This window comes from Misgurnus anguillicaudatus, chromosome 20 (genome assembly GCF_027580225.2).
Source record: "Misgurnus anguillicaudatus chromosome 20, ASM2758022v2, whole genome shotgun sequence".
NCBI classification, from domain to species: Eukaryota; Metazoa; Chordata; class Actinopteri; order Cypriniformes; family Cobitidae; genus Misgurnus; species Misgurnus anguillicaudatus.
This window is the reverse complement of record NC_073356.2, coordinates 19,860,214-19,886,502: the sequence shown is the minus strand read 5'-3', so window position 1 is coordinate 19,886,502 and position 26,289 is coordinate 19,860,214. Positions and strand designations below refer to the sequence as shown.

General features: G+C 37.8%; 1 protein-coding gene across 5 annotated transcripts in view; it reads left to right on the top strand.

Annotated features, from left to right (window-relative positions):
• col16a1 (collagen, type XVI, alpha 1) overlaps positions 1 to 26,289 on the top strand; it is a 120,807-nt gene that overhangs the window by 91,378 nt on the left and 3,140 nt on the right. For 3 of the 5 annotated variants that reach the window (XM_073858263.1, XM_073858261.1, XM_073858262.1), the window contains 29 exons: positions 3,973 to 4,029; positions 4,219 to 4,260; positions 4,355 to 4,426; positions 5,429 to 5,482; positions 7,264 to 7,305; positions 8,917 to 9,009; positions 9,193 to 9,234; positions 9,742 to 9,813; positions 12,790 to 12,834; positions 13,702 to 13,746; positions 16,797 to 16,850; positions 16,930 to 16,983; positions 17,152 to 17,205; positions 17,290 to 17,334; positions 17,662 to 17,715; positions 17,953 to 17,988; positions 19,438 to 19,507; positions 21,922 to 21,986; positions 22,254 to 22,307; positions 22,471 to 22,515; positions 22,679 to 22,723; positions 23,051 to 23,104; positions 23,245 to 23,298; positions 23,427 to 23,477; positions 23,575 to 23,664; positions 23,761 to 23,796; positions 23,992 to 24,036; positions 24,842 to 25,036; positions 25,577 to 25,640. In XM_073858263.1, the coding sequence (XP_073714364.1) occupies positions 3,973 to 4,029; positions 4,219 to 4,260; positions 4,355 to 4,426; positions 5,429 to 5,482; positions 7,264 to 7,305; positions 8,917 to 9,009; positions 9,193 to 9,234; positions 9,742 to 9,813; positions 12,790 to 12,834; positions 13,702 to 13,746; positions 16,797 to 16,850; positions 16,930 to 16,983; positions 17,152 to 17,205; positions 17,290 to 17,334; positions 17,662 to 17,715; positions 17,953 to 17,988; positions 19,438 to 19,507; positions 21,922 to 21,986; positions 22,254 to 22,307; positions 22,471 to 22,515; positions 22,679 to 22,723; positions 23,051 to 23,104; positions 23,245 to 23,298; positions 23,427 to 23,477; positions 23,575 to 23,664; positions 23,761 to 23,796; positions 23,992 to 24,036; positions 24,842 to 25,036; positions 25,577 to 25,640 (1,729 nt within the window). The remainder of the gene's footprint in view (positions 1 to 3,972; positions 4,030 to 4,218; positions 4,261 to 4,354; positions 4,427 to 5,428; positions 5,483 to 7,263; positions 7,306 to 8,916; positions 9,010 to 9,192; positions 9,235 to 9,741; positions 9,814 to 12,789; positions 12,835 to 13,701; positions 13,747 to 16,796; positions 16,851 to 16,929; positions 16,984 to 17,151; positions 17,206 to 17,289; positions 17,335 to 17,661; positions 17,716 to 17,952; positions 17,989 to 19,437; positions 19,508 to 21,921; positions 21,987 to 22,253; positions 22,308 to 22,470; positions 22,516 to 22,678; positions 22,724 to 23,050; positions 23,105 to 23,244; positions 23,299 to 23,426; positions 23,478 to 23,574; positions 23,665 to 23,760; positions 23,797 to 23,991; positions 24,037 to 24,841; positions 25,037 to 25,576; positions 25,641 to 26,289) is intronic. The other 2 variants (XM_073858264.1, XM_073858265.1) reach the window with 2 other exon arrangements.

The window sequence follows — 26,289 nt, the reverse complement described above, 5'->3', positions numbered from 1 at the left end:
TGACAATGTCTTGGTAATGTCAAGTAAGTTGTTGTGACAAGTTATGATGTATTGGTTAATGTCAAGTTGTCATAACAAAGACATCTCAATCAATGTCATCCTTGCATTAAAAATGACATAATTGAACAAATGACACTTAGTGACAGTTGTCATAAACATGAATAAAATCTCCTTCATGTTCATAGCACATGTCATAATTATGAAGGTATCATGTCAGTCTTATGAACACCCCTTCAAGTAAAGTGTTACCAAATAAATTAACGTGTAGTAGTAAAACTACCTATAGTCAGTTGAATCCCTATAAGGAATTTCAATAAAGTGTTAGTAGACATTAAGCAGACAGTCAACTAATGACAGGTAGTTGACAAAAGTTACTTATAAGTAGTAAAATGTTTAAAGTGGATTAATAAAGTGTTACCAAATGATGAGGTTGATTATGGGTCCAGCGGGATTGTATGGGGTTTAGATCACAGAAAACAAATAACACTCAAAAAATATTATAGGGATATTTTTTAACCAATGTTGGGTAAATATTGGGCAGAACATGAAAATTCACTTTTACAAGGTGTTTGGACATAATGTGTCTTGGAAGTGTTTGAACACATCCACCCACTGCTTGTTTTTTACTACCCATTAAACCAAAGCACTCTCATTAGACATGCCATTTTGATTCTCTTATCAATGTGAGGTGCCCTTTAAGATTGAACCAATGCTGGGTTATTGTAACACATAGTTGCATAACAACAACAACCCAACATTGGGTCATTTTAACCCAGCAAAATATTTACCCTGCATGACTTAAAAATAACCCAGCCATTTTTACTCGGTGTCAGCGATTTTGATGTGTGAATGCCGAGTACATTTTGTTGAGATTATGGATTCCAGTCAGTTTTGTCACAATGTTTGCTTCTAGTATAAATGAACATGTTTATTAAATATTTGCAGTGGTTGTGATTTTAAAACTTGAATTGGGCTGAAAGAATAAGTGCAAATAAGATTATTTTGTTAGCAAAGAGGATTCTCTCCTCTCAGAATAACACTGTGTTGAAACTCAGAGAAACAAACAGCTTACTTATTTGTGCAGGGCTGTTGCTGGTTATTGTCAACATTAATATCTTTCAGAGACATGATGTAGAGTAGGGGAGAGCGGGGGCGAAAGTACCATTTTTCATAAAAACCTAATTTTAAAAGATAATATTATATACAGGGATATATTTTTGCTGTGTTCAATAACTCACAAGTGTGGTCTAACAATACTAGGTGAAATTTTGTAAAAATGTCAAACGACTTCAGTATAATTTCACTTTGAATATAAGTAGTAAGGCTGCGTTTCCCGACAACGTTCTCTCTTAGCGCGCCATGAAGACTCTTAAGTTAAACCTTAACTACAGGTTTACCTTTTCTAGGCGTGTTTCCCGAACTGTACCTTAGAGGGTTTCTTAAGGTATACTTTCTTACGTACGACGTTACCAGGTGCTGTCCATGGCGATGGTGCTGAATAGGTTGATATCGATTGCTCGACAATCAATTATTCACTTTATGTAATAGGTACTTCGCTGCGTTATGAGAGAGCGGTGTTATTTATTAAATAAACATTTCAGAAATAGTTCAAGTTACATTTATTGGGAATATCTGGTAAAAATATTTCAAATTGCAAACAACTAAATATAAACCTTGAATATTTTATTTTATATCAAACCCATGCAAACCCCGCAACTTCATGTCCAAACCTATAATGCACAAACTGCTCCAATGCATCCATTATTCCTTCACTTTAAAGGATAATTTCCCAATAAATGCGTTGCACAGGGGAATAAGGTGGGTCGTGCAAGTCACCTGGCTTGGCATTACACTTAAAATATATAAAAACGAATTGTTGTTCATTAGTTCACGCGTTTATGTGCTTGGACACTGGATGCGCAAGCAGCGCGTTTACAATGCGGATAATGCTTAATGGACGCATTTCTGGAGACGCGCCTGTCTGTTTACCTTAAATATAACATAAAAATATAAATTATATGATATATAAATATATATTATGATTGTTTTAGATTTTAGCTTTGATTAGTTTTAATGTGGAAAATTTGTTGACCTTATACAAGCAATAATCAAGTGGAGCAGTTTCTTTTGAGTGTTTATAAAGAATATGGCATGCAGCTGCCTCAAAATTAAAAACTTCGATGCAAAGTCGACTTAACATCAATAATAATATTTAGGAAAATCAACAATTATGATTTTGTGATGAATGTGCTCCCGTGGCATGCGATTTTACTTGATTTGTTTTATTGCAGCTAAAATAGCCGGTAAACTAAAGATTTAACGGATATGAAATGCATAAATGAAATAGTAAGATTCGCTGTATAGTTGCCTGCCATAGTTTTACCAACTCCTAAACCCAAAATGTTTTTTTAATAGTTTAAAATAACCATCAGTGTAATGATCTCTAATTATGTGAATCTTTTATTCTTTAAATAAAAAATGCCTAATTTAACACGGAGTGTACTTCAACTTTTTTTATAGATATTTAGTTATATAGACTGCAATATACATAAGCTTTTATCACAGTCATGGCCCCTAGCGGAGTCAAGTGGGATAAGGTTTAGCTAAGAGTGCTCCAGACCAACCTTCCGAACGAAGGACTTACAGAAGGGATACGTAACTAAGAACGTTTCGGGAAAAACGTATTAACGATAAGGTACAGCTTAAGGTACAACTTAAGAACGACGTAGAGCTAAGAAGGTTTCGGGGAACGCAGCCTAAATTGTTACTTTCAACCCCACCTACAGGGACGAAAGTAACACACTGGTGGGTTAAAAGTAACACAACAAAACAAAATAGAGATTTTTGTGTTACACATGTTTTTATTAAATATACATGACTATGACCTCGTTAATATGTTACTGCAAACATATTTTGTAATTTATGTTTGTAAAAAATATTGAAATTACATTTTCATTTAAAATTTCAGTTTTATCAAATGTTTCAAAAGCAACCAACAGTACAAACTTTAATTGTTGAACACTATGAAAATGAAATTAAATCATAATTAAATAATATCAATTTTCAACATATACAACGGCATTAGCAGCAGGACAAAAGTAACAAGTGTTTCTTTTGACCCGACAGGATCTCCTCACATTTAAACCCGATTTACTTTAATTTTGTCAAACTCCAGGATGGGTTAGGTCACTAAATAACCAGTAGACTGATCAGTACTTTAACACATGAAACCAGAAACACAACGCGTTATAAGAAAAAATGACCGCTTTAGGAATTTACTTATCATGGTTGAAAACACCTTTCTGGATCTACACGCGCAAAACGGTGAGTAAATAACGAAATATTTGTCAGCTCTGTCAGGGGTTGTGTGCCTAAGCAACATGATTTCACAAAGTTCCGTGGCATAGTCACGGAATTTTGTGCTCATTTTTCCGTGGCATTCTCACGGATCTCCGCATTTTTCCGTGGCCCTGCTACGGACTTTCTTTTTCCGTGGCATTCTCACAGATTGGTTACTCAACTGCTTTTTCGTATTTTCAAACCACGGAAAAATGCGGAGATCCGTGAGAATGCCACGGAAAAATTAGCACAAAATTCCGTGACTATGCCACGGAAATTCGTGAGATCAGGTTGGCCTAAGATGCTGTCGTAGTTTGGATGTTATCAGGGCTCGGAGAAAATTGCTTTGTTACTTTCGTCCCGCGTTACTTTTGCCCCGGTTCTCCCCTATTCAATAAAACAAGTGCAAAATCCAAATACAGAGGTGCTGAATACAGACACTATTGAGCTCTGGACCTAAACAATATCCAGGGACTTGAGGGTGCAATCATTCGATTTGGTCAGTCAGCAAATGCCTAGAAATGCCCAAGCAACCACCAGAAAACAATGTCGTGGCAACCACATACAGCACCTTAGCATAGTAGCAATGACTTGCGTACATACTTTAACCAAAGTGTTTTTATTTTGCCACAGGGTGAACCAGGAGAGTGTAACTGTGTGCAAAATATCTTCCCTGGAACTGGCGGCCCTGTGAGCTAAAACTTTATTTTATTGGTTTTAATCAGGGGTACATTACAGTAACACACCCTCACACATGAACTCTCAAAGGATAATATATTTAGCATAATAAACATGATAGTACACTACTTTACATTAAATTGACCATATTATATACATTTTTGTATAGAAAGTGCAGAATTTGATTGTCTTGTCTTGCAGGGTGTGCCAGGTGGTGAAAGCAGGTGGCAGCCTGGTCCTCAGGTACGACAATTTCGCTTATATTCTCTGTTTAGTCTGAGTTCAATTAGTCCCAATACATATCTTGAGTCATTCCAATGTGCTCAATGTGTTTCAGGGGCCCCCTGGACCACCAGGTCCTCCAGGTCCCCCGGGACCCCAAGGCTTCGAAGGAAACCCAGGTCCAAAGGTGAGTATGAAACAGATGGAAACTCACATGCCATGCATTGGCATCAGGGTGACCCCTCTGCTCTTCTTCCACCTCCCTCTCTTTCTCTCTTTCTGGGGCTTTTGTATTGGGGAGGCCTGCATGGTAACTAGAGGCTTCGGCTAAAGCTTCAGCTAATTTAAATGCACCGATAAAATGTTTGGAATTATATAAAATTAAATTTCAATGTAGCAAATAAATAGTTTAAACTGTCATTAATTTATAAAAGTAAATTAAATGTAACATCAGTTGAATTGTAGTATTATTGCAATCAGTCAGCATGTTTAAGAAATAATGTAATCTAGGTTGTAAAATTAAAATATTGCACGCTTCAAATGGGAATTTCTGGGAATTTTGGTTCGTGCAGTGGGATGTGCTTTTTGAATGGCTGTGCTTTTAAAAAGTAAATGTAGCTATAAATCATAGTCTTAATGTACATTTCTGTTTATCTAAAGTCCTAATGTAAATTTAAAATAAACATATTAATGTAATGTAATGTAAACTTAATTAATCTTAATTACTAAGCGGTTTGGGATAATGCTGCTTTTTCTGTTTAAAAACCATGCAGAGCTCACTGTGAGGTTGCCCATATTTAATCCATCTGTATTTATCTTTCATTAAACTAGCTGGTAAAGTTAAGTTAATTAAATTGTAACCCGAGTGTTGTGCAGATTTCATGCACTCATTATTTTCCTCTAATTTAACAAATTCTTAATAAGGAAACTAAAACGTATCTGCAAGTTCTCACCGTGAGCACTGCGTGGTCTTTAACCTGGTATTGTGTTGCTTTCCCAAGCCTCAGATGAGCTGAATAAAAAAATAGGCAGAGAAAGGCAAGCAAAATGTAAATGTCTACTCCGAGCTGGAACACAAACCAGGAGAGGGTCCAGGGCTTTGTCTACTTTCCCTCTGCCCCGCTGGAGAAGGAGGTGTCCAGATTGTGGCCACAGGCTAAACCAATTCAACCTCAGTTCCTTCTTACAGGGTACCCCTGGCAATGATGGCCTACCAGGGAAACAGGGTCCACCCGGCCAACCAGTGAGTAACCAGACAGGGGGATAAGCTAGTGAAGTGCAACAACATAAATATCAAAACATAAAAGCAAGCGGATTGGTTGGTCGACCTCTGTTTTAAAAGTGGAGCGGTCTGGATTGCCTTTAATCTGTTGAGGAAATTCACAGTGCAGAGTTACAGAGCTTGCATGAGCAATGAACCTCCAGCTTGCTTAGAAACCAGTAAGCATTTTTGAGTATCTTTTCTAAACCCAGTATGAGTCACTTTTATTGCACTGTATCCTTTATGGGTGCCTATGGTCCTATTACCCTTTCAATGTTAACTTACAGTCTCCAAGGCTTCGTGTAATGGCAAACAGTGCCATTGTATTGAGCTACAGTTAGAGTAGCCATTACCGAGAGTGATTTGCGGCACAGAAAGAGCCATTAGATCTTTGGTTGAAGCAGGATTTCTGCATTAATGTCCCTGTCTCCCTGCACGCATATTTTTTCAGCTGGCTGTAGGCCCGTCCCGTAGTCAGAGCCTGCAGCGGAAATTTGGCTGGACTTCAGTCGGCACAGCTCTGCTCCACTTCTGTCAACAGATCCCGACCACCAAGTTCTTCCAGAGCACAATCAGATAATCCGCATCTGAAACATGTCAACCGTTTAACTCTCGTTTTCCAGACTCATAGGAAATGGCCTCGCAGTCACTGATCTCAGAACGCCTTAATCGTAATGTTACGTCATTAATATGCTATTTAATTCTGTCTTAAAGTCAAAAGCTAAATAGGTAAATAAACAGAACTTAAACTTCAAATAGTTCTTTTTAAAAATAAAACTGATTTAATAGTAAACCATTTGCATATTAAAAAGTTAAATTATGTTCGTTTGGATTAACTACTACTAAGAGAGCGGCGAATTTTCTACATACAAGAGGTCCTATATTAAACCACTTGACAATGGCAGCTCCCACAGAGTATTTTCAGACCAGCCGTGGGTGAGAGGAGATGATGTTGATGAAGTATATCAATATCTGCCTGCCGAACGCTCGCACAACCTTTAAGAGCATCCGTGGACCACTTTCATCTTTAGCCGAGCTCTCAGATTCAACTCTGAATAGGATAAAATGGTCCTCTGTAACAAAAAGGACTACATGTGGGCCAAGTGTATTTAATATATTACATTAGAGCTGAAGTGGAATTTAAGTTCTTAAATTCTTTAAAAGGTCTTAAAATACTGGGGGTTCATTACATCACACGTGTAGGAATCCATATTAATGAAAGACGTGATGGGGTGTTGCTCATTGGAATGTGGAGCTATTGGAGATTTTAATGGACCAATGTGTTTTTTTCCTCTGGAAGTCTTTTGTGCTCTGAAACTATTGCTTTTCAAGCTTCTTATCCATGCTGTAAATGACAGATGGCAACCTTGCATAATATTATAACTGATTATGATATTTTCATTTACAAGATTATAGATGCAGTTAGTCAATAAGTGTAATAAATGGTGATGAATATGGAGCAGCGTAAGCAGAAATCATTTGTCACATTAATGTTTTCCCGAGCACAGAATAATTTAATGGAAAAGAGTCCACTATTAAAATAATGAGATTTTATTATTAATGATTTAATGCAATCATGAATATTTTTAATGTTTTTTGTAGTAATGCCTAAAAAAATCATTAAAAAGTAAAGGGTACTTTTATTGCCTTGGTTTCACAAAGCTACTTTCTTCTTAACTTCAGAAAAGAATTGCAATTGTTGTAAAACCATATAGGGTTCAATACCGTCTCCGTGTCTGACTCATATCTTTTTTACCTCACAGCACATTATTTCTTTTCCTCGAGACGCAGCCCTGCCAGAACAGGTAAGCATAGCTTCTATCGTACATGCGTATCTACTGTATACATGCTGCTACAGTATAGATGTTTGACCTCTCTCTTTCTCTGTGGCTTATTAGTATGCATGTGCGAAGAAACACTTTGTTCTGCTTATGTGATGTGCACTGTGTAGACAAGCACACATTAGTGTATGTTGTAGTGCAAAAACAGCCGTTCCAAGCCTATTTTGTAAAACTGTACACGTTGACCGTTACTGTAGTAAAACCATGGCTATAATTTTTAACAATGACTAAAATATGGTTTATGTTTTGGTTTGTATGGTTTTACGTAAATTACCATAGTTAAACTATGGTACTAATAACACACATATGGTGTGTCAATGGTTACTGTTCATTTTTTAACCATTGCTAATTTTGTGGTTACTGTGGTTTAATAAAAAACATGGTTAATGTTCTGGTTATCCAGCTTGATCTCACAACCCTGCTGAAAAAAAAAACAATAAAACCATTACAGAAAATTCTAACGGTTTCCATTAAAATATCAATAGGGACCATTAGCTTTTACCATTAAAACCACTACACTGTAGTGTGTTATGGGCCATATTCCATTAGAACCAATACATAGAACCAATATATACCATTAGAGACCAACAAAAACCAATACACTGTAGTGTGTTTTGGGCCATATTCCATTAGAACCAATACATAGAACCAATATATACCATTAGAGACCAACAAAAACCAATACAGTGTGTTTTGGGCCATATTTCATTAGAACCAATAAAATTCCCAATAAAACCATTAGAATTTCTGTGATGGTGTCTATTGTTTTTTGTTAGCAGGGAAGAATTTTTGCATATTTTACGAGTTAGCTATTTCTTATGAACGTGCAAAAATGTACGATTCTCATGAAAAGAACAACAACAAAACCTAACCCCAACGTCATAGGGGTCAAGGTAAATCGTACAAAAACTTACGAATTGGTTTTATAAATTAATGCGAATTAGCCAACTCATAAACTATGTAGATTTCTCGTGAGATAGCATTGCAGCATCATGGTTTTGCATAAATTACCATATTTAACTGCTGTAAAACTATGTTTGACTTTGTGATTACTAGGGTTTAATCACAAACCAACCTGATCTCACGAATTTCCGTGGTGTAGTCGCGGGATGTTTTGCTCATGTACCCGTGTCACGGATCTCCGCAACTTTTCCTGTTTTGTCCTATTTTCTTACCATTGTCGCTTCGGTTTAGGGTTAGATTTACATAAAATGACATCCTTACCCAAACCCAACTTTAACCTTAACGCCAGGCGACAATGTTTTAAAAATGTGAAAATAGAAAAAAAATAGGAAAAAAATGTATAAACCAATACTTAAAGTGACATCCTAACCAAATCTAACCCTAAACCGAAGCAACAATGGTTTGAAAATAGGAAAAAGCAGTTGAGTAACCAATTCCTGACAATGACACAGAAAAGAAAGTCTGTGGTACGGCCATGGGAAAATGCGGAGATCCGTGACAATGACACGGATAAATGAGCAAAATATTCCGTGACTATACAACGGAACTTTGTGAGATCATGTTGCACAAACTATGGTAGTGAAACGTACTGTACCGCATTACTCTTCAAAGGGTCTACCAGGTGTGCCCGGCAATGTTGGAGCTAAGGGAGAGAAGGGAGATCAGGGCAAGCCTGGCGTTGTGCCCATTGAAGGATGCGAGCGGGTGAGAGCCATGAATGATGAATGATGTAATTGCTGTTAAATAAACAAAGGTCTGGGTTGGTGACAGCAACTTAATGTTGTTCATTACTTGTATGTATGCTTTTTAAATGCCGCAGTGTCCCTTTAAACATACAGTATAGAGCTGTTAGAATGCACAGTTTCGTAAACACCTCTACTTTTACAGTGTCTAGAGCAGCTGCAAAGGGAGGAGCCACCACGTGGGCCTGTAAGTTTGTGGAGCGATCGATTCTTTGCTTACATCCCCATAGGAAAGCCGCATCATAAATAAGAGTCTCCTAGACAGCCCTGAGATTTGGTGGGGAGCAAACTGATACTTCTGGCTGAAGTTTCATTCTTCTCATATTTTTCATCCAAAGAAATAGACAAGAAACATCTCACATTGTGCTCCGATTTGCAGAAATATTAAAGTCTGAGCTATGCTATCCACTTTAATTGTATATCTTATTGGAAGTCAAGAATTACCTATTACCTATTTTCTTACCTACTTTAGGAGAAGCTTATGAGAAACAGGAAGTTAGAAAAAGGGAAAGAAACAAAACATAACTCATGAGATCACCATAAGTCTTCTGAGTAAATAAAGAGCAATGTCTAAGCAGTTTCTTTTATGCAAAATAAAACTCTTTGCATATATATGTCCTTATGTATGTATTTATTTTCAAATTGTGCAGGAACTGCATGATTGTAACACCTCCCTTTTGCTCATTGTTTTTAGACAGGTAATCAGTGTACTGGTACACCAGGGATACCCGGTAACCCAGGAACTCCAGGCGATAGAGGAGAGCCGGTAAGAGAAAATTCATTTTGTAAAGTTAGTACACTGTCAGATAAAGGTCGCCGTGATTTCACAAAGTAAGATATCCTGGATCAACATTTTAGTCAAAGAAATCCCAACTTATCCTTAACTCAAACCCCAATCATTAGCTGTGTCCGAAACCGCTCCCTATCCACTATATAGTGCACTATAGAGGGTATGCACATGACGTCACCATCGACAAGAAGGACTGCGGTTACGCCCAGTGAGTGGCAAAAGACAGAGCGGCAGCATTTGAGTACAGCGTGACATTGGTGAAAACATGGTGAAAACGCGTAGAAATGGGAAAAAGCTGTTGTGCGATAGACTGTACTAACAGATTAACAAGCATTCTGAGCTATCGTTTTACAGACTGACAAAAAACACTGAAAGGAGAAGTAAATTGATTGTTCATGCCAACGTCCACAGACCACAGGTGGATTGATAAGTTGCTAGGGTCACTATCAAGCAGAGTTTTTACTTTCTACTTAAACTTATTTTTTCAAGTATTTTTATTTTATCCGTGTTTTTCTTTGGAAAACATACATTCCAAAGCATATTGTCATAATTTCTACTCTATTACATTTCATAAATATACGTTTTTGTTTTACATTTAACATTTAAGTACAATAACGTACTTTTACTCAAGAAAAAGTACACAATTTAAATGTAATTAGGTATTAAATAAATTTTAAATGCAATATTAAAGAATACACAGTAAGATTCTATGCTTTAGAATGTAGTGAAGTAAACATTTTCCCAATACAAACAACCTAATAAAGCACAGGTGCTCGGAAAATGTGACTAATGTAACTAAGTATTGTCCACCTCTGCTATCAAGTCCACCTAAATTCTATTTAAGCTGATAATAGTCAGTTTTACTGGCATTTTCGCAGCACCCGCTATGAAAACCAGCCATTTTGTTTGCCACTCAACAGGGCGAGTTCCAGCATGGTCACGAAACCTGAGTGAACAACTTCATTCCCTACACTCGCTTACTACTTTTACCCACAGTGCACTCTGATTTTTAGGGGAACATTCGATGTTCACTCGCTCACTCATATTTCCCATGATACAACGCGAGACGCGTAACTGGAATCAACGACAGTAAACACAAAAAATTTACGTTTATACACTTTTGTTAGTTCTTGGCAGTTATTTTCTACTTTTTGAAAATAAACAAATTGAAAATAATTGCAATATATTTTATTTAACATGTTATACACATTTTTAGTTAACAATAAATAAACAGCAGTAAATAAATAAATATGATAAGCAGTTGTTTTCCTCTCTTTATTATCAACTAATACAATAAACATGACAAATGTGTAAAACAGTAAGATAGACTTTACCATTTCACAGTACAATCAATAAAGCCACACAGGTGTAAGGGTTTATGACAAACCTCTGGGACATCTCTCTGACGCATGGTATTTACGTAACTGTCCGAAATCGCTCACACATTTTCATTTGCTTCTTCCCCATATAGTGGACTTGATTGTCATTCCCCATATAGGGAATAGTGAACGAGGGAACGGTTTCAGGCACAGCTATTTTTTCGCCCTTAAAGCTGTCACTGGCGTAGTACCCTTTAAAAAGGTCCTAATGTTTAGGTTGTGTATACTTTGGTAAAAATATGTACAAATATGAACTCTTTATGTGCAAAAGTGTACTTTTGAAAGGGTACGGCCCCAGTAACAGCTAGGGATTTCATGTTTTCCTTTGTCTTTGGGACACTCCACTTTTTTTTGAAAATAGGCTCATTTTCCAGCTCCCCTAGAGTTAAACATTTTATTTTTACCGTTTTGGAATCCATTCAGCTGATCTCCGGGTCTGGCGGTACCACTTTTAGCATAGCTTAGCACAATCCATTGAATCTGATTAGACCGTTAGCATCGCGCTAAAAAATAATCAAAGGGTTTCGATTTTTTTCTTATTTAAAACTTGACTCTTCTGTAGTTACATCGTGTTCTAAGACCGACGAAAAATTAAAAGTTGTGATTTTCTAGGCCAATATGGCTAGCAATTATATTCTCATTCCGGCATAATAATCAAGGACTTTACTGCCGTACCATGGCTGCAGCAGGTGCAATGATATTACGCAATGCCCGAAAATAGTCCCCTGCTATTGAAAGTTACCAAGGGGACTATTTTGGGGGTGCTCCATAATATCATTGCCCCTGCTGCAGCCATGTTACGACAGCAAAGTCCTTGATTATTACCCTGGAAACAACCACACATATGTACGTCACTGTGTGGGAACTTTTATACTCGCTGTAGTAATAGTGATATTCCAAATATGGTAAGGGGCATAACATTTCTGTCACACGCTTGAGGTATTCGACCAATCACAATGCACCTGATTGCTGGCCAATCAGAGCACACCACTCTTTTCAGAACGATGAGCTTGGTAAAAAGAGGAGCAACAATAATGTACAATATGTGGAATATAATGTTTTTTAGCCTTAAACCGAGTAAACCCATTTCATTACATCATGGTGCTATAAGCAGTTAGCCACATGTCCCAACTTCCAATGATGCAATCATTTCTCAATGGACAAAATCAAGTCCCGCCCAACATTTTTTATAATTTCAGAAGCTGTTTCACTTGAATATGCGTCATGATTCAAAAACGAAAACAATCCCTACTTCCGTTACATTCTGACTTGGCTCACATCTTATTTGTTTACATGCTGAGGGTGGGGTTTATTACTTATACTGCAGCCAGCCACCAGGGGGCGATCTAAATGTTTTGGCTTCACTCATACATTTACAAACACAAGTGCTCTTGATTGAGGTATCTTGTACTCGCACAAAGTAAATGTATGTGGCATTATATGTAAATGTATGTCACTGATAAACTGCAAATGGCTCCAAAATATGTATTTCCCATTTGTCCATATCCCACTGTTTATGTATTTTGTTTAGTAAAATTTTTAACTTGAAATGTTTGTCTGTTTTTTACTCTAGGGCTCCAGAGGTGAGCGAGGGCCTGCCGGTCTTCCTGGAAACCCGGTAAGTTTGTGTTTTGTTACGTTTCAGATCCTCTACTAAGAGGCAGTTACTGTACTGGCAGGATTCCCATTTTTGCCCTCTCCCAGAAACGTGAGTGACCTCAGATGGCTTTCAAAGCACAGTTCACATCATATAGTTTCAAAGCTTAGTGCGGAGCCCTTGTTTTAAGTGCAGCATATGGTGGGCTGTTCTGCATGGCTTGATTTAGTCATTAGCATTTAGTCCCATAGTGCGATGTTTGTTTGTGTGGTCTGTTTTGTTTTAGGTTCAATGTTTTCAATTAGGTCTAGACGTCCAAGAAAAAACAGACCATTAATCTTTGCTGTGAAGTTAGAGAGCCCCCTACAGGTGTAGCTAAGAACTAGAGACTTTCAAAATATGCCTGACTTATTTGACGCTTCCTTTTCAAATCCCACCTTAAAAACATTACTGACCAATCCTAATATCATCATATTATGCTTTTCACTTGATTTATTCTCTGGTTTTTATAATATTTTTATGGTGTGTATTGTAAAAGTTTTTTTTTTCAATTTTACTCTTCACTTAGTAAGAATGATATCTGTTATTTTTCTGCTCCTATTGGGCTCATTTCATGATAAATCTTGGTGTTAACATAAACCATTAGCTTGTCTAAGTGAGGGACTGTAACCAATGAGCAGAGTCCAGCAAAGGATGGAAATCAGAGTTAAGGCTTTGTGCTAAGTTAAAACATGTGTGCCGACTATAGGGTTCATTGTAAACGCACAATGTGCTGTTTACAGGGTCTCATTGCCTTTATTTGCTATTTAAAATTTTTTATCTTGTTTTCCTACCATTATTAAGACCCATGTTTTTAATTGTTGCTGTCTTATCACCTCTCCTCCACAGGGCAATATCGGGTTCCCTGGTCCTCAAGGGCCCCCTGGCTTGCCTGTAAGTCACAACACACCAGCTCTCGATATCACACAAACACATAGAAGAGATGTTTAATTACCCCAGGACATCACCCCATTTCCCCCATGCGCTTTAATGAATGCAGTGTCAGAAAAATAAAACTATACTGTTATGGTGCTTGTTCAATTACCTTTCCATAGCTACATTAGTGAGACCATTGCGTATGCCGGGCTGACAGGTTATTTTCCACCGCGGTGAACGGCATGAATTGAGATTGAGCCAGAATGGATTTTATTTTAATGCGGTGCAGGTTTATGCTTCGTGAGCTTTATCTGACTCTTTAATTTACTTCAATGGAATCAATTTGAAACGACAAAATCAGCGATGTTGATTTTTTTTCTCACTTACCAGTTTTTTCTTTTCCTGTTAGCACAGAACAACAGAAAATAAAGATTTACTGTAGACTGACGTTTTCCAAGTAGACATTTTCTGTGGAATTGATCTGCTAATAGGAGGATATATAACTGTTAAGTAGTTCAGTTAGCCAGATTCAAGAGAATAATACTGGAGGTGGTTATTGCCGGCCAATGAAGGGATGGTTTTTCATATTTAAAGGGGTAATGAACAATTATAGGGATAATGTTAAAATACTGCATGTCAGAACATGAACAAGGATTTTTTTTTATCAGATCCATACGCATTTGCAAAAAAATTTATTATATTAGAAGCAAACGCCAGACTGACATCCAGCTATTACATCAGGTTGACGTCAAAAATCAACATCGGACATCAAGTTGTTACGTCAGATTGACCTCATATTAACGTCAGACTGACGCCAAGCTGTTAAAGGAATAGTCAACGCTCCCAGGCGAGGCATGGGGGTCTTGTCTGGCGAGGCGATTGTCATTTTTGACAGGAAAAAAGGATGCACTTTTGGACCGCAGCTTTTTGTCTAGGTCCGGCCCAGCGCAACCTCACGTAAATGCCGAGTGACCATAGACCGTAAAAAATATGGACGTAGTGTCCGTGACGTCACCCATTGGTTTGTGAAGGTCACTTTTGAAGCTTAAAGTAGCCGTTGCCTGCCGTCGCCATCTTGGAATTACTCGCGGAAAACCGAAAATGGGTAAAGAGGCGGGACATGGGTGAAGCTGAGGTGAAACCACGCAGAAGTTTAAGGCTTAATATAATCTAAACGGATGAGTTACAAAAAAATTCACCCCCCTCACAGTTGTCATGAAGGGCAAAATTAGCTATAGAGGCCAAAAACACTTTTTGTACCAGGCTGTAAACATATTATTTTCTACTGTAAAGTTGGCCATTTTTAACATGGGAGTCTATGGGAATTGACTCCCTTTTGGAGCCAGCCTCAAGCGGCCAGTCGATGATTTGCAGTTTAAGTCACTTCCGTGTTGGCTTCATTATAGAGATCGGAAGGTTGCCCCTCGGTAGTGACGTAGAGAGCTCACGTGTTACATATATGAAACGCTTATTTGCGGACCATTTTAAACAATAAACTGACACAAAGACATTTATTAGTATCATTCCACGTACAACAACGTCGGAGTGGTCCTTTTTCTCCACACTTGTAAACACTGGGGTGGAGTTTCGCGTTCGTCCTCTGTGACCTCTTGACGTCTTGACGTATTGCGTGAGGTTGCGCTGGCGCATCACGACCGGACCTGGACGAGAAGTTGTGGTTTAAAAGTGTATATTTTTATATAATTTTTCTTGTCAAAAATGACAATCGTTTCACTAGATAAGACCCTGATGCCTCGTTTGGGATCGTTTATAGTCCTTTGAAACTCCGTTGATAAAAACTGTTAAGTGTTGGTGTCTATTAAAGTCCATTAAAATGAGAAAAATCCTGCAATGTTTTCCTCAAAAAACATAATTTCTTCTCGACTGAACAAAGAAAGACATCAACATTTTGGATGACATGGTGGTGAGTAAATTATCTGAATTTTTCTTTTAAGAAAATGGACTATTCCTTTAAGAACCAACGTAGGACTATAACGTCAAGCTCTTACATCGGGTTAGTGTCAAAAACCAATGTCAGACTGATGTCAAGCTGTAACGTCGGGTTCACGTCCCAACATTTTTTATAATTTCAGAAGCTGTTTCACTCGAATATGCGTCATGATACAAAAACAACCCCTACTTCCGTTACATGCTGACTTTAAGTTTGGTTCACGTGTGCACACTTGCAACCTGGTTATTGTAAAATTTTTGCTTGCTATTTTTTCACCACAAAAAGATTCTTGTTGTTATAAATAGGTTGGAATTTTGGAATAAAGGTGGAACAGGTTCCAATATGATGGTTTAATTTTTTAATCACAAAACCTGCGAGTTTTACAGTGGTGTGTAGACTTTTTGAATCCACTGTGCTTGTTCCAATAGGCCACGCTTAAAATGAAATGCTCAGTTTTATACAACAAATAACTTTGCTGTCTCTCAACAAAGGATTGCTAAGACAAAAAAAAAAGTTAAAGACACAGTGCCTTACTTTAATATAATTTATATGCTTTTATTTGTCCTAAGAGAAATGCTTTATGCCATTGCAATTCACTTGTTTTTGACCTTGCTCAATAAAGTGTCCTCAGAAAATTTACAGGCCCTTTAGAGCTGAACATTGTTTTACCTCAGAGCCCATTTAGCTATAGGTAGTTAAAAAACGAAGTGATGTATGAATGCAAAGGGTTTTTACTGATAGATTATCCAATCTGAGATTCAGCTCAGGTGCACCTTTCTCATTACGCATCCAATAAATAGGTAGACTTCGCATCACAACAATAAAAATAATAAAGGCAATAACCCTGCATCATTTATCTGGTTTTCTGGAATACAAATGGGGGATTAGTCACCCCCTTATTTTTCATCGTCACTTAGGAAGTGAATGCAAAGCTGGTGTTCGCTGTATAAACTATTAGGATATTGCTACTAAACTCACAGAAACTGTATCTAAAGTGCAAGGCAGATGGAAGACATTTTTTTCCAAACTGTCTTGTGTATTTGGCATATGATGTATACTGTATTAAAATGTTTATACAGGTATATGCAATTTTCTGTTACTATATTTTTAACCATAGGGACAGCAAGGTCAGAGAGGAACGGATGGGCTTCCAGGACTAAAAGGTGAACAGGTGAGTCAAAGGTCTTATTTTTAAGTAAAGTATGTTTCAGGTTACTGTTTTATAAAGTAGATGTTTGCATTTCCACTAGGGTCCTCCAGGAAACCCAGGCTATTCAGGAGCTATGGGAGCACCTGGAATGCCTGTAAGTGATATTTGTCTCTCATAAATGTCTAAATAGATTCAATTATATACAGTGAAAAAAGCAAAGATGCATTGTTACAATGTGACTCATAAGGATAAGACCCATCCGGTGTACTGTAACTGCTAAATGTTTGATTAGCATGTTCAGATATATATTTTTTTTTTTCAGGGACTGAAAGGAGAGCGTGGCAGTCCTGGCACAGCTGGACAGAAGGGAGAATCGGTGAGTAATGCTACAGTTACTGTATATATATTCACACAAACTCTTCAAATGACTTTTAAAACTTTTACTTTTGTTTTTGTATAGGGCCCGCCAGGATCTCCAGGATATCAAGGACCAGCTGGACCGGCAGTGAGTTAACATTCTGTTTTAATACAGCTATTATTTTTACTTCACATATATATCGACTCTTGCCTAAAATTGATATACACTCTCAACAACACTGCAGTTCTGTTATTCTTCTTTATCCTTGTTTGTCCCAAGACAATCTCTTATGCCTGTCTTGCTGATAATCATGCACAGTATATGTCTAGTTGGTAGCTAGATGTCTTTTTGTGCTGCCTTTGTGAGTAATAACTCTCAGATGAGAGAAGCAAGCATCAAACATCTTGTAGAAATACCTAAAAAAATTGTTGCAATTTATTATGTTAAACAACATAACGTTTTCTCGACTGCCAGGGTCCTAAAGGGGAAGCTGGAACTCTGGGAGCCGTGGGACCAAAGGGCGATCAGGTATGAAAGAATGTCATTCATATTGCTTAACACAACACTTCCCATGTTTCCATATCTCTTGAAACCATATTCTCATATTCTCAAGCTTGTTTTCTGAAAAGTACAAGCCGAAGATGTGAGAAATGTTCAAACATATACTTATGATTCCTGGACGATAAATATTTACAACGTTGAATATTCATTGTGTTGCTGTGGTTACTGTGCATATAGTGGCAGTTTTCTCTTTGTCTTATGTAGGGCTTCCAAGGAACCCAAGGATTTCCAGGATCACAGGTGGGAGCTTAGTGACCATTATATATTAGGGATCACTTTAAATAGTTATAAACATGAGATACTGTATCTTCAAACCGTTGACAGTTCACATTGCAGTCTACACCACCATAAGTCCACCTTATTTCTATTATAGTGAGAAGGCTAAAAATCTTCAAGTGAGGGACCTGGGTAAAGACGGTGGACATATACAACATTATTATTTAACATTATAAATAATATAATGTTTGTGTCTTTATCTAGCCTGTAGGAGACACTCGTTGCTTACTTTTTGTAATGACCATGTTATAGGTGAAAGAGAGAAATTTACAACAATAGACAAAACTGTGCTGGCCAAGTGACATAGATATATACACTAGATGTCGCCTTGGGGTTCTAAGCATGCGTCAAAACCGCCGCCATCTTGGAACAGGGGTCTTGTCATAGGAAGTAGCTAGGTAATGCTGCTATCTCCGCCTGTACTTCAAATTCATGGATGATGCCGAACTTTTGTGCTGCATATGGATGTTAGGGCTACTAGCACTATGCATTATAGTTAGAAAAGTAGATTTTCAAAATATTAAACTTAAATTTTTTTCTGGACTCAATGCTAAATACATGTCTGACTGTTGGAACAAACCAAAAGAAAACCCAGAAAAGACGATTTATGGTTATTTGATTTCCGTTACACCATTGCCTATGCTGATGCAGGGCTCCCGTGTTTCAAGATGGCGGCTTCGTTCCAATGAACTGCAGTAGCCAAGGCGACATCTAGTGTACATATGTATGGCCAAGTAATCTGCACAGTGCTGAAAAACAGTATTGTGTTAGCAGTGCAAATGCTAATAGATTTGATTCCCAGGGAACACATATACTGATAAAATGTATTTCTACCTTGTAAGTAGCCTTGGATAAAAGCATCTGCAAGTTGCATAAGTGTACTATAAAAATGTAGAATAAAGTGATGAAATTAAATATATGGGTTCAATGCACTGTAGTTAGGAATATATTTATTCACTTACCTGGCATATGAATAAGACAAAGGTTAAAACTTGTGCACAAAAGTAGTGTGGTATGAACTTTACCAATACTGATTCATCATAGGCTAATTAACCATATATCCAAAATGTCAAAATCCGAGATCTGGATATACAACAAAAGTTGCATGAAATGCCATTATTTGAGCTGTGTGTGGTAAAAGGCAGTTTATTTGTTTTCTATTTTCTCATTATCCCCAAACCGTTATGTGACCTTGCCCCTGCTTTATTATAGATTCGGTAATTAGTAGTCCTTTGGGATCAATTAAATCTTGAGTCGGGTCTCGTGCACAAGCCAAACTAGTTTGCGGTCATCTCATTTAAGGATTATATTAATATAAATTCATGTAGTCTAAAATCCCTCATCTCTGGATCCACTAATTGTTGTTTACTGGAACACATCAGATCTCTCTTAATTTTGCTGTCGTGTCTCTAGGGGCCTCCAGGGTTTCCAGGAAAAGCAGGAACCTCGGGCCCTTCAGGACCACCGGGAGAGAAGGGAAGTGACAGATAAACATGATGTGATGAATGAAATTATACCACATAGGTGACATTCATCTCTCATGCTGGAAATAAACTCTCATACGATATGAACAGTGACATATCGTCCCATTGGAATTATAAGGTTCTATCTGCGTTCTGAGCAGTTTTGAGATATTGAGCTTCAAAGTTTTTGCATTACATATAGGAAAACTTACATGGGGAAGAAGTTTCTTTCAAACATGAAAATAACAGGGACCCTAAATGCATTCTAAATATACAATATCAAAATCCTCTCAAATTTCTAAATGTTGATTTTTGGAAGGGGTCAAATGCAGATAGAACCTTCTAATTCTAAAACAACACTTTTCGCTAAGAATTATAAGGTTCTATCTGCCAAAACATTGTTTAAACATTAAATATAAAATTAATGTTGTAACAATTTTTTAACATGTGTTAGAAAGTAACATTTTGATCCTTTCTATGACATTTAATATTTTTATTTTTAGGTTTTTTATCTCTAAAAGTCTGATTTTACATTGCTCCTTTACAACATTGCTTCTTCCCTCTTCTGGCTCAGTTTCTCTACCATCCTCCTGTATATGTCGGGTTCATTACAAAATAGACAATTTTGTTTTAGCATGTTATACCATTCCCTACTGAAAAATCCACATAAGACCAGCATAAGCTGGTGAGCTGGTCTGAGCTGGTCTCAAAACTTGGTTTTAGCAGGTCTCCCAGCTTGGTTTTAGCAGGTATTGCTGGTGTAGTAAGCTGGTCTAGCTGTGTTTTGGTCACTTTTTAAGCTGGTCCAGCTACTGCCACCTTAAACCAGCTAAAACCAGCTACCAGCTTATGCTGGTCTTTGCTGGATTTTTCAGTAGGATTGAGCAGCTACAGGCTACAATCATTCTGAAATCATTTTAATACTGAGGTAACTGTTTTAACAACCTTTCACATGTTTACATTTTGACATAACAATCATAACTTACTGTAAACACACTTTTTTTGGGTAGGATAGGTTAGTTCGTTTTTTCTGTATTTTTTATCTTAGTGCGTGCCTCTTAATATCAGGAACTAAGAAGCTGGCACTGCTGGCTAGTGTGGTGTCTAACTATGAAAACAATCTCCTCAGCAAGACCTAAAAAAAGACTGCCCCTACTGACAAATCCAGCAAAGACCAGCATAAGCTGGTAGCTGGTTCTAGCTGGTCCAACCAGCCCGGCAAAGCTGGTCAAGCTGGTGGGTCAGCTGGTCTTCCAGCATGACCAGATAAGTCCAGCTAGACCAACTTAAAAGTGACCAAAACACAGGTAGACCAGCTTAAAAAGTGACCAAAACACAGCTAGACCAGCTTAAAAAGTGACCAAAACACAGCTAGACCAGCTTAAAAAGTGACCAAAACACAGCTAGACCAGCATAAAAAGTGACCAAAACACAGCTAGACCAGCTTAAAAAGTGACCAAAACACAGCTAGACCATCTTAAAAAGTGACCAAAACACAGCTAGACCAGCTTAAAAAATGACCAAAACACAGCTAGACCAGCTTAAAAAAATGACCAAAACACAGCTAGACCAGCTTGCTATACCAGCAATACCAGCAAAAACCAAGCTGGGAGACCAGCTAAAACCATCTCACCAGCTTAAGCTGGATTTTACAATAGGGTGAACTTGCCTAAAATTCGGGCTGTCGATCTTAAGGTTTCTTAATAACTTTGCGTTGCGTGCCATAATCCTCACAGATATTGTGTGTCTGTGATTTTTCCTGTTGTCAAGGACAAAGCCGGCAACACCACATATAGGGACAGTTTTACGGACAGGGATTAGACTACTCCTAGAATAAAATAAATGTAAGAGCTGTCAAAACTGAAAACAACTTGCACTGACATATCTTAAAATACATCAGTGCCCTTTGTTTAGCCTCAAAATGCACACAACTAATACTTTTAGTAAGGCATGTTTGTTAAATATTTTCTAATGAAACTAAGTTCTAGTTCTGGCTTAAACTAATCCCTGTCTGAGAAACCACCCAGTAAAGTTGATCCTGATTGGTCCTCTTCTGTGCATTCGAAGTGCTGATTAGCTCACGCAGATAGAACCTTATAGGGCCAACTCAGAGTTCGATTTTGTAGATAGAACCTTTTTGTTTTTTTAATAAAACGTCCCAAAATGTACAAAACTTAAAATAAAAGATCACATAATGTAAATAAGTTGTCACAGAGTAAGAATATGTGAATAACTCAATTTTGACAAAAATGTTAGATAGAACCTTATAATTCCAAGGGGACGATATGATGGATGACTTACCATTTACATTAATCTGCATTATCTCTCGCGGTCAAGGTTTTCTGACATAACACTCTTTGGACGCAAATGGAATGTACAGTAGATGTTTCTCTGGCAAGCACTAATCTAATGCTTGTGTTCCCTTAGGGAAGTGCTGGAAATGAGGGACCGCAGGGACCTTTGGGTCGCCCTGGATCACCTGGAGCTCCAGGCATGCCTGTGAGTGTCAGAATAATCTGGATTTAAATAAAGGAATCAAGCACTGTTTGGTATACCAAGCTGGCATATTTCACCCAAATTTCCTGTTTCTGTCAAAAATATGTCAAATGGGGTAATTTTATTTTTAAAGACCGTACTAGTGGTAATGTCCCAACAACAGTCCACTTCTGAATTACTGGGGTCTTTAAAGCATGATTCTACAGTAAATCTGCCCAAATGTCAATCATGATTTTTTTTGTTAATCATTAAAATTGCATTTGTATAAAGGGTCCACCTGGAATGGAGGGACTTGATGGCAAAGATGGAAAACCAGGTTTAAGGGTCAGTAAAGATGACTTATAGTTACTTCAACACATAATATCTCTTTCTTATTATTGATTATATTGTTGTGCTATATTATACATGTTTGGTATTTTGTCATCAACAACCCTTTCTTTTGGCACTTCTCTCTCTCTTTCTGTTCACTTTTTTCATATACATACAGGGTGAACCAGGGGCAGCTGGCCCACCTGGACTTAGAGGAATACCGGTAATAAATGTCACATTTGTTTGATTAATTTTCAAGTTGGCATGAATACAAATATCAACCGCTGAAACAAATACAGAAATAAAAAGCCAAGAAGGTATTTCATTTTGTAAAGCTGCTTTACAAGTAAATGTGAATTTAATTGGAAAATTGTTTCTTATTTTAGGGTTTCAAAGGCATCAAAGGACACACAGGACTTCCAGGAATAAAAGTACAAACATTTTCATACCATTTTAAACCCTCTGACTTAATTTACTGTATATAAATGAATTCATTTGACATCTGGTCATTATTTCCTTAAAACTGATGTGTGTCATTTCCTAAAGTTTACACAGATCTTTGTTGGAGCACACCAACTGTGGCTCAGTTTGGGGTGGTGGTACTATTTGTTTGAAAACAACTATCTTTGTAATTTCGGCTAATGTCACTAGTAGAGAAAAAAGGGGCACACACAAGCTTTAATTTCCTTTCATTATTTAGTTATTATGTTATATGGTTTTGACTTTTATGCTTTATTACTCAATTGTTCTTTTTGTAGGGTGACAGAGGACCTCAGGGACCTGCTGGAGCAATAGGAAGACCTGGTCAAGAAGTAAACTGTCTTTTTTTAGATAAAGTTGCCACCATAAATATGCTATAGATTTTGCTACAATTGCTCTATAGATTTACGCTTAAAGCAGAAAGATAATCTAGTAGCTAATGCGGATGCAAATACCTTTTATTACATTTTAGGGAGATCCTGGCACTCCTGGACCACAAGGACCACCTGGAGCTCCAGGACATATGGTATTAATGAATATTTGTCACATAGACTTCATAGTTCATACATACTAATCATATATACAAAGTTATACGTACTTTATTCCTACCATTAGGAAATGTGATGGCTTAATGCTTTATCTGGAAATTTATAGGGTGCCGCAGGTCCTCCAGGGCCACCGGGACCAGTTGGGCCATCTGGAGTAGTAAGAAAAATCCTTCAGAAAGAGATTTGCAAATGGTGGTTTACTTTTAAATGCTTTTTTGTTAAATGTCCCACTGTACCTCTGTGCTTCCTATAAGGGCATTAAGGGAGACAAGGGTGAGGCGGGAGAGAGAGGACAGGGTGGACTTCCAGGCCCACCAGGGCTTCCAGGTCATCCAGGACTGATGGTCAGTATTGATCAATTATGTAAACTTACTATATTAGTTGCTATATATAAAAAAACTACAGCTACAAGGTTTTATACACAATTTGCTTTCCTTTAGGGTGAACCAGGAAGTGATGGGGCACAGGGTAAGGATGTAAGTAGTATCTCTTCTTTTATTACTGCATATGATCAGTTTCAGTCAATAGAGGTGTTAAGCTTAAGTTTTGACATGCGTTTGGGTGTTTCCATCATATGAACACATTCTGATTAATTGCTATAAACACGTTAATTGTTAATGCAAACTGTGTATGTACCACTCATTTTCTCTTTTGATTTTCTGTAACGTCAGGGATCCCCAGGCCTGCCAGGAGAGCCCGGCTCTCAGGGACAGAAGGTAAGTTTCCGTATCACTGTTAAAATATCTTTGCTCCATTAAACACAGACATCTTCCCATCTTCAATACATCTTATTTAGTCATAACAGTTTTTTTCACTCCTACCCTTGCTTAACATCCTGTTAGTTTTGGCGTATGTTCAGTGAAGCTAACAGTTGGCTCTATTTGCAATCACTGTGGCATCTCACCTCAATATACCTCAGCTCATCTGCCACCACAGCCTAAATGAACACTGTTTCGGCTAACAAAGTAACGCCATTATGCGCGGTAATAAAGCCATATAGAGAGGCTCTATCTATCACTGTGACAGGACAGCATTGTCAGGCTTTGGAAGTTTGGGTTTTGAAGATGAGAGCAGTGCTTTTCACTGGACCTATTAATAGAGGACATTAAATGTCTACATGTGTCCAATAATAACCAATACAGTCAGGAAAGCTTGGGGACACTTGGACTTCCCAGGAAACTTGAAATTGAAAGTTTGATTTTAATTATTTAAGTATATATACCCACAAGTTTGTTTGTTCACCTATTTGTTTATTTATTACAAATTGGGAATCACTGATGAATCAGAAACTTAACTAAATTATGATAGCATTGACTTTATTTAACCTTGTCACCTTTATCATAAGTGGATAGAGCGGACATTGAAAATTTAATTTGGGGACTGTATAGTGCTGAGCAGGAGCTTATACTGTATATAAAGTCGATGAAACTGCATTATTACATGGACCATTAAGTAGGCTGTAATCATTGTCCTGGGGTCACCTGCACGGTCATTCACATCAGTTCTGTTGCTTGCCTCTAGGGTGAAGCAGGGGCTGAGGGGCAGAGAGGACCTCCAGGAGAACGTGGACGTCCCGGCCTGCCTGGAGGAGGCTTTGGAGCAGGCAAAGGACAAGAGGGAATCATCGGTCCAGTCGGACCCCGTGGCGAGAGAGGAAGCCCAGGTTCACCTGGACACGCTGGTCCTCCTGGATCACCAGGAATCCCAGGAAATGATGTGAGACTTTGCGGTTGATCATAGTTAAAGGTGCAGTGTGTAAATTTTAGCGGCATCTAGTGGTGAGGTCACGAATTGCAACCAATGGCTTAGTCCACTGCTCACCCGTCGCTTTTGAAACACATAGAGAAGCTACGGTAGCCGCCACCAGACACACTGTCATCGTCGGAGACAACTTAGTAAAAAAATTTGTCCATTAAGGGCTTCTGTAGAAAAATGGCGGCACAAAATGGTGACTTCCATGTAAGGGGACCCTTGGTGTATGTAGATAAAAACGTCTCTTTCTAAGGTAATAAACACATAACGGTTCATTATGAAAGGTCTTTATACACCCCTGATAATATAGTTTTGTATATCATTTTGCATTTCTGTCAAGAGATCCTTCTAAAAATTACACACTGCACCTTTAAACAGCCAGTCACCTTTATTATTGACAACCACATCATTGTCAGATTTGAAATTTGAGATATAATTATTTTGCTTTTTTACTTATGAAATGGCTAAGATTACTATTAATTTTACATTTACAATTTTTTTCAGGCTGTAGTGAACTATGATGATTTGAGGGCCTTCATCAGACAGCAGGTTATGAAGATCTTTGATGGTGAGAGCACTTTAGCTGTTACTTTGCTGCATTTAGTGCCTAGACATATTTGGAACTGACATTTGGAACCGAACATTTCTTTAATGGACAATTCCCATTTTCCTTACACATGACATATTGTTGCTTGGATAAGGAGAGATGTTCAAGGTGATTTTATTATTGATCTTACAAAAGCCTGTTGGATGATAAAGCAGGTGAAAAAATAAACAAAGTCCAATTTATAGTGCGTAAGGTCTACCCCGTAGTTAATTTGTAGCCTCTGCATAGCCTGACGTGCACCTCGACAAATTTTTAGCAGCGTGTCAGTTCTACGCGGACCGCAAGCCCTGGGATTGGTTCACTAGAACCCCTACCGGCAGGTAAAAAACTGCGTCATAGATATTTCCGTTTGCGACCGTGAAAACAAAGATGGGCCAAGTTGAGGAGTGATATAACTCAAACTGCAACATAAGTCGCTGATTATTTACTTCCATCACTGCTGGTCTTCTCAAAAAATATACAACAAGTTGCTGTTTCTCCTTCACTTGTGAGTTAAACTTGCCAAGCTGCTTCTTAATTGACGGTCGCACTGCTACTTTGGTTTAGAGGTTTACACGGGTCCAAAAATTCCTACCCGAACCCGAAGAGACCTGTAAATGTGCTACACTGA